This window comes from Vipera berus, assembly GCF_964194415.1.
Source record: "Vipera berus genome assembly, chromosome: W".
Taxonomy (NCBI): Eukaryota; Metazoa; Chordata; class Lepidosauria; order Squamata; family Viperidae; genus Vipera; species Vipera berus.
This window is the reverse complement of record NC_138210.1, coordinates 7,485,254-7,500,619: the sequence shown is the minus strand read 5'-3', so window position 1 is coordinate 7,500,619 and position 15,366 is coordinate 7,485,254. Positions and strand designations below refer to the sequence as shown.

Genomic DNA, 15,366 nt, shown 5'->3' with positions numbered 1-15,366 from the left:
TGCAAGCCCTCCAGCAAACAAGAAAGTTATTGGTACTCGATGGGTCTACAGGATTAAAAAGAAGCCGAATGGTGAGTCGTTGTACAAGGCCAGACTCGTAGCCCAGGGTTTCGCTCAACGTTATCCTGAGGACTATACAAATACATACTCACCCACAGTGCGGACTGAAAGTGTGAAAATTGCATTAGCCACTGCAACTATCCTTGGCCTGGAAGTTTTCCAGTTCGACGTTGAAACGGCTTATCTACACGCTGATCTTGATGAAGAAATTTATGTCAAAGGTCCTCCAGGTTTCAGACAGCAAGAAGGGGATACCTGGTTTCTACACAAAAGTCTTTATGGTCTGAAACAGTCTGGTTTAATGTGGTACTTATGTCTTTCTGACAAACTAAATTCAATGGGCTTTATTAAGTCCGAAACAGATGAATGCGTGTTTACTAAAAGATCCGGTAATAGGTATGAGATAATTCTTGTTTATGTCGATGATATTGTTTATATTGGTCCAAATAAGCAGATGAGTGAGGTTTTTGCTAAAGCCTTACAAAAGTTTTTCACGTTGAAGTCTTTAGGGTGTATTAACACTTATTTAGGTGTTCAAATTGCCAAAACTCAGAAGGGGTTTAGTCTCACACAAGAAGAGAAGATTGAACAACTGTTACATCACTGTAACATGGAGGACGCTAAGCCTGTGAGTATACCCATGCAAACTGACTTTCACGTTTTGGCACATGAACCAAGTCCTGAGTTCGAAGATCAAACACTATATCGCTCAGTCATTGGGTCGCTGCTGTATATTAGTAGTTGGACTAGACCCGACATTGCACTTAGTGTTAATCTTTTATCACGACACGTAGGCAAGGCAAAACAGTTTCATTGGACATGTGTTAAAAAGTTATTGAGGTATCTAAAACACACCAAAGACATGAAGTTGTTGTTGGAACCAACACATACTGACTATGCAGAGTTATGTTGTTATACAGATTCAGATTGGGCGAGTGATAAGAAGTCACGGAAAAGTACATCAGGTTATATGATGTTTTTGAATGGATGTCCTGTTTACTGGCATGTGCGTAAACAGAATTTTGTTTCTTGTTCCTCTACAGAAGCTGAGTATGCTTGTGTGTCTGATGCATGCAATTCTTTAACCTGGTTTGATGCTTTAGTCACAGATATCTAGACACATCCGATTCGACCGATCACAGTGATGGAAGATAATGAATCTGTGGTTTATATTTCTGAAACACGTTTTACAGGTTCAAGGTCCAGACACATTGACATCCGATATCAAAACATAAGGCAACTGGTTAAACAAGGTTTTGTGACATTACAGTATGTGCCTACACGTGATCAAATCGCTGATATGCTGAACAAACCACTTCCTACAGCCCAGCATGAGTATCTGCGTGAGAAGATGTGCCTTACTTGAGTCTTCACTTTGCTGACGAAAGAAGGGGAATGTCACTGCACGTTTTTTTTTGTTCGTCAGAAAGTTCATTTCTAACTGTACATTTTCCCCTGCTCTCTGCACCTGTTGTGATAACTTATCTGGTAATCATAGTGAATCCCATATGACTAGCTACGTTATGGTTTCAGTCTGTTTAGTGCGCATGTCTAGAAAAAGTTCCCAGAGTTATTATCTGTATTGTTTTTTTTCACTTTGCTGTTACTGACTGTTACGTTAGGATGTAGTGAGCTAGCTCTGTATAATATATATTTAGTAAAAGGTATTTAGTAAGATTATGCGTCGTGTTTTTATTGCCTTCCTGCATGCACATCATGCATTCTCTGAAGCACGGTCCTTCGCCCTCTACAAAGGTGATTTTTACCTTGACACACATCAATTAAACTTAGGTGTCAAACCCTTTCGTGGGAAAGAGGGATCTTCCCGTGCCTTTATGACTATTGCCTCCTTCCTTTTCAGATTCAAATGGGGATACAAACCAGATCTCCTTCTCCCTTCTCCCTCTTTGTTATCCTCAGTTCAAAAGGTTTTCCCTGGTCTTTGAAGACAGCCTACAGGCAGGCTGAATAAACATCTTCTCTTCTCCCCTCGGGAAAATGGCAGAATCCAGGGAGGGGTAAAATATTTTAGACATACATTTATGAATGGGATATAAATGGATTCTGACAGTCTGCTCTCCTTTTAAAAAAAAGATAGGTCCATCTGTAGGGGAAAAAATATATAAATGTTAGCCCGGTTTGTTCGGATATTCTTTATGAAATCTCTTAAGCAACTTTGGTGCTTTAACGTGGAGTTTATTGACCCACTCATTTTCTGAGGAGGGGAGGTGTTTCCAAGCCACTAAATATTGAATCGTTCCGTGGTGTTTTCTGGAATCTAAAATTTCTTTCACCTCAAAATGTTGTTCTCCTTCCACCATGATGGGAGGTGGTGGTGATGGTGTTTTTGTTTGTAGGGATGATTGTTGTTCTCTCTTTATTAAACTGCAGTGAAAGATTGGGTGTATTTGTCCAAGATTTTTGGGTAGTCCTAATTCAACTGTTACTGGGTTTATGACTCTTTTAATTGGAAAAGGTCCAATATATTTTGGTCCTAGTTTTTTACAGGGTTGGAGTGATTTAAGGTATTTTGTGGATAAATATACCATCTCTCCCACCCTGAAAGGTGTGGGATCGGCTCTTTTTTTGTCTCCCTGTGTCTTGTATGCTTGTCTAGCATCTTCTAACGCTTTCCTAACGATTGGCCAGATGTTTTGTAATTGAGCAATCCATTCCTTTAGTTCGGGAATTACCGGTTCCTTTGGGGTTAGTTCTGGTATGGGGTTGAAACTTTGACCTGTAGCTACTTGAAAAGGAGTGTAACCTGTGCTGGAGTGGACTGCATTATTATATGCCACTTCTGCGAAAGGTAGTAGGTCCATCCAATTTGTTTGCTGGAAATTAATAAAGCATCTTAAATATTGCTCAAGCACTGAGTTAGCCTTTTCACATTGACCATTCGATTGAGGGTGATGACTAGATGTCAGTCCTTGATGGTTCCTAAAAGGGATAAAAATTCTTTCCAAAATGCCGGGCTTCCGGTGGTGATGCGACGCTGAAGACAGCCATCTCTGGGCTGTCCGCTCCGCAGTTTTGTTGAATCACTGAAAAACAGCGTCGATCAGCTGTTTTGGTGATTCGGAAGCCCCCTCCCCGGGAGAAGAGGAGGGGGTGAGGCCCCAGGTAGGGGTTGAGCTCTCCGGGGCTGCCTGAGCTTTAAGTTTGGGCGGCTGAAGGATTGAGCCCCCCCGAAGCCTGGGTTTGCTCCGGGCTGTGCAGCGTCTCTGCTCTGTGATTTTTGGAGCAGAGCCAAGCGTTAGCAACCACCCCTGCCAGAAGGAAAGACTCTTGAGTATTAAGACGCAGGCAGAGCGGTACAGGAGGTCAAGGTGAAGTGGACTTTTATCTTTACTCTCTAGCTCAACGGATTTTATGGATTAAAAGTGAAAGTGCACAACAAGTGAAAGTGGGGGAAGATGGCGACGAAAGCCTCTAAAGTTCTTCGGAGTGCGGGGGCTTCCCCGGTGCAACAGACTTCGTTGCAAGCTTTGCTCCCTCCCACACCTGCTCCGGCACTGACTCTTAAAGATTTACAGGATGCCTTTGAAAAGCAAACACAATTAATGTCAGATATGATGGAAAAGCTGGAGGAGAAATTGGAGGAGAAAATGGAAGAGAAGCTGGAAGAGAAGTTTAGAGCAATGAGGGCAGACATCTTGTCTACAATTGAAAATGTGGTTGTATGTGTGCAAAGCTTGGATGAAAAAGTGGAGGATCTTAGTCAAAAGAACTCTATATTAGAAGTAAAAGTATTAGAGAATGAAAATATAAGGGATAAAATGGATGGAGACTTGAGTCTGGTCCAGTACCATCAGATGGAGTTTGCTATCAGAATCAGGGGCTTAAAAGAGAATCCTAAAGAAGATTTAAAGCAGCTGATCTCCGAGGCTTTGGAAGTGATACTGGGCCAATCAGCAGCTGAAATTGAGGGAAGTATAGATAAAATCTTTCGTGTGAACTCCTGGATTGCAAGGCAGAGGAAGTTACCTAGAGATGTGGTTGTTTACTTTACAAAGAGAGCAATTAGGGATGAAGTTATTCAAGTTGCTTATGATACTAAGTTTGTGGTTGCTGAGCAAGAAGTTTTGGTTTTAAAAGAGATTCCTCCAAAGATTTTAAGGAGAAGGAAAGATTTTGCCTTCCTAGCACAGGAACTTAAGAAATGTGACATCAAGTTTAGATGGGAGATTCCAGTGGGCATGGTGGTGATGCATGAAGGTAAAAGATACCGTCTGGTTACAGTGACTCAGGCACGTGATTTTTACAGCAAAGTTTTAAAAGCAACCCCTCCATCACTTCTGGAAGCTGTAAAGGGATATGGCGAGGGAAAGCCTCAAGATGCTGATGGAACACAGACAGAGGAGAATGGTGCTGGAGGGGATCAAATTACAGTTTCATCGGCAGCTGCTGGAGAGCAGAGGATGACGCGTGCCGCTTTAAGACGAGTGAGACAAGAGCAAGAACAAGATCAGCAGAAAGTTATGGAACCTCCAAAGCGTACTTACAGTGAAGCTGTGGGAGGGGCGCGGCCTAAGGAAGTTACAGGGGTCCTGGCAGACGTGCTCCAGAAACTTCGGGATGCAAAGAATGGTGACTAAGTTCCTAACCTGGAATGTTAATGGATTAAATTCACCACAGAAGAGAAAGAAAGTTTTTCAATATTTAAAACAATTTAAGACTGATGTTATTTGCTTGCAAGAAACGCATATTAGGGGTACGCAATTTATTGCTTCTGCAATGAATAAGAAAAATGGAGTGGTTATTTATGTTAAGAATACTCTGACAGCGGAACTAATTGAAGTAGATAAGCAAGGAAGATATGTTATGATAGATTTGCTGTTAGAAGGCAAAAAAATGCTTTTAGTTGGACTGTATGCTCCTAATCAACAACAAGCTGACTTTTATAGTTCACTACATACAAAGATTACCCAGTTGGATTATAAATCTTTTATTTTTATGGGAGATTGGAATGGTGTCTTGGATGTACAGCTGGACAAATTGGGTTTTTTTAAACATGCCCCGAGTCATGCTAGACTGCCTAAATCTTTTTTTGAAATGAAGGATGATCTGGAATTACGAGACATTTGGCGTGAAACGCATTTACATGAAAAGGATTATACTTTTTTTTCTGATAGACACCAATCTTTTTCTAGGATTGATTTTATATTACTGACTAATGATTTTTTTTCTAGGATTAAGAAGATAAAGATCTGTGCAAGAACTATATCTGACCATAGTCCAGTCTGGTTAGAGATCAATAAGGACAATAGAGATAGGCGCTCCTGGCGCGTAAATGAAAATTTGTTTAGAAATCAGAGAAATGTGGAAGAATGTAAAAAGCAGATGAAAGACTTTTTTGAAATTAATATGAACAAGGATACTTCTATGGACATGGTTTGGGATGCTAGCAAAGCTTATATGAGAGGGGTGTTAATATATATGAATAATAAATACAGACGTAATATGGAAATTAGGAGGAAAGAACTGGAGAATGAAATTAGGGAAAAAGAAAAGGCCCTAATTTTGAATCCATCGGATGTGAAGATTAAAGAGGTTATTAACTTGTTAAGAGGACAATTTGATAAGTTGATGGCTGATCAGGTGGCAACTAACTTACGGTTTGCTAGGCATAACACTTTTTGCAATGCCAATAAACCAGGTAGGTGGCTAGCCTACAGGTTAAGGAAAAAACAAAGGGCCTCTAACATAGATAAAATTGAATACAAAGGAAAGGTTGTGTTTCAACAGTATCTTATCAAGGAAGCCTTTGTGGATTTTTATTCTAAACTATATGTTAAGGAGAAGATTAATGAAACAGATCTTGATGTATATTTGAAGAATGCTAGCATCCCAGTTCTTACACAGGAACAAAAGGAGATTAATCAATTGATAACAGAAGAAGAAATTTTTATAGCAATTAAGGAATTGAAGTTGGATAACTTCAGTCTTCCATTCATCTCCTTCCTTAATCCTAATGAGGTAATATGCTTCCCTCAGGTCTAGTTTAGTGAAAATCCTTCCTTTCGATAGGTGGGATAGCATCTTCTTCATTAGGGGTAGGGGGTACAGATTACATTCACTAATTGTGTTCAGATTCCTGTAATCTATACAACAGCGGAAAGAACCATCCTTCTTCTCCCTAAGCAGGACTGGGGCGGCCACTTTGGGTTTGGCAGGCTCAATAAATCCTCTTTCTAAGTTTTTCTTTATGAACCTTTCCATTTCTGCCATTTCCTTTGGGCTCATGGCATACATCCTGGGCTTTGGGAGCTTTGCCCCGGGTTTGAATTCTATAGCACAGTCTGTGGGGTGGTGGTGGGGAAGCTCATCTGCCCGTTCCTCACTGAAAACCTCAGCAAGGTCCCTGTATTCCTCCGGTATGTTTGGTAACCCCTTCTCTTCCCTCACTGTTGCTGTCTCTTCCCTTCGGGTTGGGGGGATACTTTGGGGTTTTAAGCTCCTATGCTCCCCCTCTGAGAAATTGAGTTCTGCTGTCCTCCAGTTAATCCCGGGGTTCCATTTCTTCAGCCATTCCAGTCCTAAAATCATTGGGCATTCCATGCCTGGGGCCACTAGAAACGTTATGTCTTCCTCATGAGACCCCAGGGATAGGTGAATTGGTAAAGTGACTAGGATAGCTGCCCCCCCCCGCTATTGACCCATCTAGTTGGCTAAAATTGATTGGCTGTTTTAGTCTCCTCACTGGGATGCCGAATCTCCCCACCAGCATCGGGCTAATGAGGCAGCGGATGCAACCAGAGTCTATTAGTGCTCTTACTTTGACGGCTTCAGGCATAGAGGAAGCTAATATAGTCACTGTCTTAAGAATGGGTGGAATGGATCCACTTACCAATGGTTCTCCCTCTGAGCTGTCTTCCGAGTTGTCCACCGCCCCTGCGCTGTAGACTGGAATCTAGTCCCAGTTCTTGGCAGGGGTTGTGGACTCTACAGCCTCTGTCCCCTTCATGGAAGATTCTTTAGGGTTGCCTTGGGACTTCCCTAACTTCTTGGGAAGTGATGCCTCTGTTTTATGCTGTGGGGCTTTTGAGCGACATTCTGCGGTGTGGTGGCCCTCTCTCCCGCAATTGAAACAGCCCGTTGACTTTTTAGCTGTGGATGGTGGGTTTTCCCCCTCAGGTGGCGGGCGGCACCATGGTTTTCCTCGGCGGTGTCTCTTCAGTAGGTCTATTTCCACCTCCTCCGCCAGGACATACCAGTCGTCGAGATGGTGTGGGTCTCCTCGAGGCAGGCAAGCGTCATACAGGTCGTAGATTAGCTCATCTTTGAAATGGCTAAGGAGGATATCTTCTGGCAAGTTCACCTTGTTGGCAATGGCTCGGAATTCTTGGGTATATTCAGCCACCGCCCATCTGCCCTGCCTCACCGTTTTGATTCTCTCCCGGGCTTTACTGTCAGCCAAAGGATCCTCGAACCGCCGCCTCAAGGATGCCATGAATCGGTTGAAATCGTTGAGTTCTGGGGCGTTGGAGTCATGTAGGTTCACCACCCAGTCTGCAGCCGGTCTGTCCAGGGCGGATTGCACAATGCGGATACGGGTTTTGTCACTGGGGATGTCCCGTCCGTATTCTTCCATATAGCTGAGGACTTGGGTTAGGAAAAACCCCAAACGTGATGGCTCCCCCTTGAATTTTGCTTCCAGGGGTGGAAATCTTTGACTGGATCGTTGTCTGCGCCGTGGGCGGTATTGCCTCCCATTCTGATCCCCATCTGTGGTTCTGGGGGGGGGGTACTACTGAGGCAGCAACTCCTGTTCCAGTGGATGGCCTCGGTATTGCAGGTACCGGATCCCCTCCACTGTCTCTCCAGTTGCGGCTCCAGGAGCTGCTGCGGCACTCAGCTTTCTCCTCTCTTAGTGATCTAAGGGTTGTCTTCATCAGGTCAATAGCTTTCTCTAGGATCCGCTCCTCTTCACTGACGTGCAGGGAGCTCTCCATCTCTTGCCTCCATCTCGGTTGGTGGTCACTCCGCCTCGGGACCACTTCCCCCGATGCCTTTTCCCACTCACTTTTCCTTCCAACGTCCATCGACCACTCTTCAGCTTCCCACCGTTCCTGGGATTTCGTTTGGGAGGAAGACTCCCTTTCAGTGGGGCTTCCCTCCTCTCTTGCTTCGTCGTCAGACATTGTATTTATTGCAAAGTCCCCCGGTAAGGTTTTCCCTTCCAGGTTGACTCTTATAGCAGATCCTGTCTACTGTCAGAACCCACCCCAATCCACATCTTAGGAAAATAAAGAACTCTTGGAGCCAGGTCTTGTCCAAAAGGAGTTTTTACTAGGACATGATCGGTTGTGGAAATACAAGACAGGATCTGGCATTGTGTTACACTTTGATACTTTATAAAGAGTTCCCGGTTCAACCCCCTCCCCTCAAACCCATTTGGTCATACCCACATCAATTAAACTTAGGTGTCAAACCCTTTCGTGGGAAAGAGGGATCTTCCCGTGCCTTTATGACTATTGCCTCCTTCCTTTTCAGATTCAAATGGGGATACAAACCAGATCTCCTTCTCCCTTCCTTCCCTTTGTTGTCCTCAGTTCAAAAGGTTTTCCCTGGTCTTTGAAGACAGCCTACAGGCAGGCTGAATAAACATCTTCTCTTCTCCCCTCGGGAAAATGGCAGAATCCAGGGAGGGGTATAATATTTTCGACATACATTTATGAATGGGATATAAATGGATTCTGACACTATCCCTGCCTTGGAATCTCCCTGCATGCCCTACCAGATCACTCGGAGAGCCCAGGCCATGCTGAGGCAGCGGGAAAGCGCTGAGCCTCCTTCTCCTCCACTACAAGTTTGGTCAATCCAATCCCCAGATCCAGAGGGAATCCTATCTTCCCCTGCTGCGGTTTGGCTCAGAAAGGTGATGCCAGAGCTGATAAGCCACTGCTGCTGTCTACACAAAGAAATTAATCAAGGATTGCACCCTGAGTGGTCCCTAGGGATTGCCCTTTGCCCACCCACCTGGCCACACTGCCCTTGCTCCCTGCCAGCACTGGATAGATTTTTCCTCAGCTCATCGCCCTATTCACCTCACACAGAATTGGCAAAACTAGGGCCTTTTTCTCCTGGGCAAGTGGTCTCCAGATTGACTAGGTCAGGCTTGGGGGGTCCAGATCCAGTCCCTCCTGGCCTCCCTTTCCCCTTGTAACCAGGAGTTCTGCAGGCTCCAGGGAAGGGAGCTCCAGCACTGGCGGTGAGTGAGGGCAGCGCAGTCGGGCGAAGCACAATCTCCAGGAGCACTTGGGCAGGGCGTGATCCTTAATTTGCCCATCTAGACAGTGGTGGCAGCGGCTTATTGGCTTTGGCATTGCCTCTCCGAGGCAGACCGCAGCAGAGGAAGATGGGGCTCCCCCCGGATCCAGGGATTGACCTGACTTGAAACGGAGGAGGAGGTTCAGCACTTTCCTGCAGCCTCAGCATGGCCAGGACTCTCGGGGTGATCTGGTAGGAAGTGTGTGTGTGTGTGGGGGGGTTCTAAGGCAGGGATAGCCCCGGGGTCTCATACCTCCCTCCAGGGGCACAATGCTCATGGGCCTGGGGTTGGTGGCTTCCATGAAAAGGAGAACCAAATTCTGTAAGCCACTTGCCAGGTAGAAGCAAGGGTTTGAGTTATCCCGTGTGGAATTGTCCCGTGGTGAGTTGGCTGTGGTGACATGGTCATGGCAAGTTGTCCTAGACCCATTGCAATCACTTCTCTGATCAGACAAAACTTCCCTGGTGATGTTCCTAACCTTGCTATTCAACAAGCTAGCAATGGGAAGCATAAGATCCTCTTTCATATCCAGTGGTTCTATTAAATGACTGGGGAGGTCACCTCCTCCGTTCTTGTGTGACCTCCCACATGAGTATATAAATTGTACTAGCCACATGTGGTGTTCTGAAGGGATTCCTGTCTGTTCAACCATGCTACTTTGTCAATGTCAGGGAGGAGAGCAGGGGCACTCTTACTGCTACTTCTGAGTTGAATGGAGAGGCCTGTGATGGAATGTTGGTTTGACTCAAAGAGAAGTAGAATGAGAATGCCAAACCATTACAGAGAAGATATTTGTATTCTGGGAAAGTGTAAAAGCATGAGAAAGAAAATCAACTCTGATATGATTACGTATAAGTTGAAACAGAGAAGGGCTTTGACAGGCTTTCGAGATTCTCTTACAACATTTATCCACATTAAAGTACATTCCAAGACTCCTAATGTTTTATTTTCCTGACCTTCCCAACCTTGAAGGGCTGACAAGATCTTTAGTCCTGTCATATCTTCTCCAGTGGGAAAAATGCAACACCACTGTTTCCAGTGATCCACTCATCTGCATGTGAATCAGTTTCCTCCTCAGGAACAGCAGAAAACCACAGATCTCTTCAAGCCGCTTTTTGGGAGAAACAAAAGGAGGCAAACTTTTCTCCACTGATTGTTGCAGCCTCTTTTACCAAGCCATATATGGTTCCCTGTGGCTGAAGGTTTGTTCAACTAAACTAGCTCAGCTTCAGGCCTACAGGAAAAATTATGTTTCCTTCCTTCCCTCCCTCCCTTTTTTCTAAACTTTTTTTGGTTAGCCACTTTTGCTCACTGTAGTTTACTTAGCCTGAATTTCATCATTGTAAACCACATTTTTGGGATTCTGAGTTACCAAACATAACTTTGTTCCTCGGCAAATAAACATATTTATCCTTTTTATGAAAAAGTGATATTACATTAGTCTGCAGTGAACATTGCATTACCATGGGAAGAGGGTCCAATCCATCCAACATTCGCCTGACATTGTTCACAATCTCCCTGGTATCATAGTTTGGAATCTTACATGCCCATCCTGTACCGATGCCCTCAGCACCATTTATTAAGACCATAGGAATTATGGGAATGTACCATTCAGGTTCCACACGCTGGTTATCATCATATAGGAACTTAAGAAGGTTATCATCTACTGCAGGAAAAAGTAGTCTTGCTAAAGGGCTTTAAAGAAAATAAAAATAAGACTTTTGGGTTATTTCAGTTTATAATTCAGTAAACTGTTCAATTGAATTGTTGTAGAAGTTACAAATTGTTAAACTAAACCATTTTTCAAACTTATATAGCAACTCATCTCACAAAACAAGTGACTTTTATTCTCTTTAAAAATGAATTAGAAGTCTACAGCCATTCTAAATATTATATAGTGCACCTAGTGAAAATCTCTCCTCATGCAGTGTAATATTAAAGTAACTTTCAAAATGCACTGAGACTATTTGAATCTCTGAATGGGATACCTATAAATGCATAAAAACCAGAACTCCCCCTGCATCTGGTGTATGATCCAATCAAAATCACTTAATATGTTTCTGAACTTCATGGATTTTAAGTGTACTACATTGGAAAACACTTTATGCCATTAGAAACCACTGACTGCTTCAGCTTAGTATGTCTACATGAACTGAAGCTTCATGTGGCATTTTGTAGGCAAATATGTCCATAGCCCCCTTCAAGGATTACTGCCTTGTCGTGGCGAAGGGGCTTGCGTAATTCAATGAAGCTATGAGCTATGCCGTGCAGGGCCACCCAAGACGGAAAGGTCATAGCAGAGAGTTCTGACAAAACGTGATCCACTGGAGAAGGAAATGGCAACCCACTCCAGTATCTTTGCCATGAAAACCCTATGGACAGTACCAAAAGGCAATACGATATGACGCTGGAAGATGAGCCCCTCAGGTCGGAAGGCGTCCAATATGCTACTGGGGAAGAGCAGAGGGCTAGTACTAGTAGCGCCAGAAAGAATGAAGCGACTGGGTCAAAGCCGAAAGGACGCTCAGCTGTGGATGTGTCTGGTGGTGAAAGGAAAGTCCGATGCTGTAAAGATTTTTTCTCCATTGGAACCTGGAATGTAAGATCCATGAATCAGGTATACTACTGTGGGCAAGAATCCCTCAGAAGAAATGGAGTAGCCTTCATAGTCAACAAAAGAATAGGAAAAGCAATACTGGGATACAATCCCCAAAATGACAGAATGATCTCAGTTCGAATCCAAGGCAAACCATTCAATATCACAGTAGTCCAAGTCTATGCCCCAACCACCGGTGCTGAAGAGGATGAAATTGACTGGTTCTATGAAGCCCTACAGCACCTTATAGAACTAACACCCAAAAATGATGTCCTTATCATCATGGGGGATTGGAATGCTAAAGTAGGAAGCCAAAAGATAACCAGAATAACAGGCAAGTTTGGCCTTGGAGTACAAAATGAAGCAGGGCACAGGCTGATAGAATTTTGTCAAGAGAATACGATGGTCATAGCAAACACTCTTTTCCAACAACCCAAGAGACGGCTCTACACATGGACATCACCAGACAGTCAACACAGAAATCAGATTGACTATGTGCTCTGCAGCCAAAGATGGAGAAGCTCTATACAGTCAGTAAAAACAAGACCAGGAGCTGACTGTGGCTCAGACCATGAGCTTCTCGTTGCAAAATTTAGGCTTAAACTGAAGAAAGTAGGGAAAAGCACTAGGCCACTCAGGTATGAACTAAATCATATCCCTGATGAATATACAGTAGAGGTGACAAATAGATTTAAGGAATTAGATCTGATTTGTCATAATTGTGATGATTATGGCTTACAGCTCATGAAAACCCCAAATCCACAATCTCAGAAAATTAGAATATTACATGCAATCAATAAAACAAGGAGTGTACATAGAACAATATCGGACCGAAAGGTATAAGCATGCATATGTACTCAGTACTTGGTTTGGGCCCCTTTTGCAGCAATTACTGCCTCAATGCAGCGTGGCATGGAAGCTCTCAGCCTGTGGCACTGCTGAGGTGTTATGGAAGACCAGGATGCTTCAATAGCGGCCTTCAGCTCTTCTGCATTGTTCGGTCTCATGTCTCTCATCTTTCTCTTGGCAATGCCCCACAGATTCTCTATGGGGTTCAGGTCAGGCGAGTTTGCTGGCCAATCAAGCACAGTAATCCCACGGTCATTGAACCAGGTTTTGGTGCTTTTAGCAGTGTGGGCAGGTGCCAAGTCCTGCTGGAAAATGAAGTCAACATCCCCATAAAGCTCGTCTGCGGAAGGAAGCATGAAGTGCTCCAAAATCTCCTGGTAGACGGCTGCGTTGACCCTGGACTTAATGAAGCACAGTGGACCAGCACCAGAAGATGACATGGCTCCCCAAATCAACACAGACTGTGGAAACTTCACACTGGACTTCAAGCATCTTGCAGTGTGTGCCTCTCCATTCTTCCTCCAGACTCTGGGTCCTTGGTTTCCAAATGAGATGCAAAAGTTGCTCTCATCAGAAAAGAGGACTTTGGAGCACTGAGCAACAGACCAGGTCTGTTTTTCTTTAGCCCAGGTAAGACGCTTCTGACCTTGTTTGTTTGCTTGTGCACCTTTTTCTTCCACACTTTCCCCTTCCACATAACTTTCTATTAATGTGCTTTGATACAGCACTTTGGGAACATCCAGCTTCTTTTGCAATTACCTTTTGAGGCTTTCCCTCCTTATGGAGGGTGTCAATGATGGTTTTCTGCACAACTGTCAGGTCAGCAGTCTTCCCCATGATTGTGATTCCTACTGAACCAGACTGAGAGACCATTTAAAGGCTCAGGAACCCTTTGCAGGTGTTATGGCTTAATTAGCTGATTAGAGTGGGACACTATGAGCCTAGAATATTGCACCTTTTCACAATATTCTAATTTTCTGAGATTGTGGATTTGGGGTTTTCATGAGCTGTAAGCCATAATCATCACAATTATGACAAATCACGGCTTGAACTATCTTGCTTTGCATGTAATGAGTCTATCTCATATATTAGTTTCTCCTTTTAAGTTGCATTACTGAAATAAATGAACTTTTGCACGATATTCTAATTTTTCGAGTTTCACCTGTACAATCATCTGACAGGGTATTCTACTAAGCATCACAATTATCCATGAAAAATTCTAATATTAATGCCAAGCTTAAAAGACAAAGGGAATGAGCAGTTTCAGATGTACAATTCAACTGCTAAGCCATTGCTGGAAAGCCATATATTTTATGCCTTTTCCTCCCTCTGGTTTTTTTTTGGTTTGCCATAACCAAACAAGCTATAGTTATTAATACTTAAAAGTACTTCCAAAATATTTATAGACTACTTTGAACAATAGTTTCAAGTTAAAGTATGAATTTAATTTCTGTTTAATACTAAAGAGTGCTTATAAACTGTACATCTCTGAAAATTATGGCTAAAGGAACTAAACTTTTTCTAGAGAGAAGGATGAAAATGAAAAAAATGCAAATAACAGTTATCTACTTTCCAATATAGTTACATATTTAAATGATAAAAAGAAGACATACATCATAAAAGTACACTTACCGTCAACAAGAGATGGGATGGATCGCTCATTATCAGAGTTGGAAAAGAGAATCAACTCCTTGTTGATAAAGTCATTATAAGTGAGGTGCTTTGTCACAGTACCATACAGAAATTGCTAGAAGGAATAACAATTATTATTACTTTAACAGTAACAAATAACATCATTTATTTCTCCTTAATACTCCAACGTTACCTCTGGTAATCCATGCAACCGACGCTGTCTTCTATCTTCCATGAAATTTGTCAGCCATTCTTTTCTCTCTTCAATTTTTTTCTTACTGAAGGCCTACAAAAATATAACACAAACCGTTCATGACTACAAAAAAAATATAGATTGGGGTGACTATAAAACAGCAAGTTTTAATCAAGGTCCAACAAAGAAGAAATAAACTAGAAATAACTAATAACTATAAGCTATGTACTGAATAACTGCACATGACCAGAGGTCAGAAAATAGTGTGTCCATCCCATGCTACAATACGTAACAGAAGCTAATGGTAGCATTTTTCTTTTACAAAAAATCCTAATCTGAAAGCAATCTAATAATCTGTGTATGACTTGTACACTGCTTCAAACATGTAGTAATGATTTAGATTAAGTTCCTATGCTTTTTCAATGTTTGCAGTTTCTTTTTATTCCCTTTATTCCTGTTGTGATTCAGGGTCAGCCTGTGGGTTCGGCAGTTGGGTCGGATGACTCAGATGAGGGGGAGGAGGGGGGTGTTGAAGAACTTGCTGATGATGGCTTTGAGGCTCCGCAGAGCCCCCAGCCAGGCCCCTCCTACCTGGTGGAGACCCAGCTGTGTGAGCCTGACAGTGTGGATGAAGATGACCCACAGCTGGCCCTGTTCAAGGACGCCCGACGCAGGAGGCAGTCAAGTAGGAGCAAGCAGAGGAAGGCTGTGGGACTTCTCGGAAGGAGGCAAAGAGAGGCCACGCCCTGAACTCTTTATAAA

At 43.2% G+C, this 15,366-nt stretch overlaps 1 protein-coding gene across 1 annotated transcript in view; it reads right to left on the bottom strand.

Moving 5' to 3' along the window:
• The window catches only part of LOC308676842 (DNA topoisomerase 2-beta-like), a gene marked incomplete at both ends in the record, with an annotated part of 378,437 nt that overhangs the window by 241,291 nt on the left and 121,780 nt on the right, over positions 1-15,366 (bottom strand). Inside the window, 3 exon segments of the mRNA XM_081342876.1 lie at positions 10,798-11,029; positions 14,393-14,526; positions 14,605-14,697. Coding sequence (XP_081199002.1) covers positions 10,798-11,029; positions 14,393-14,526; positions 14,605-14,697 — 459 coding nt within the window.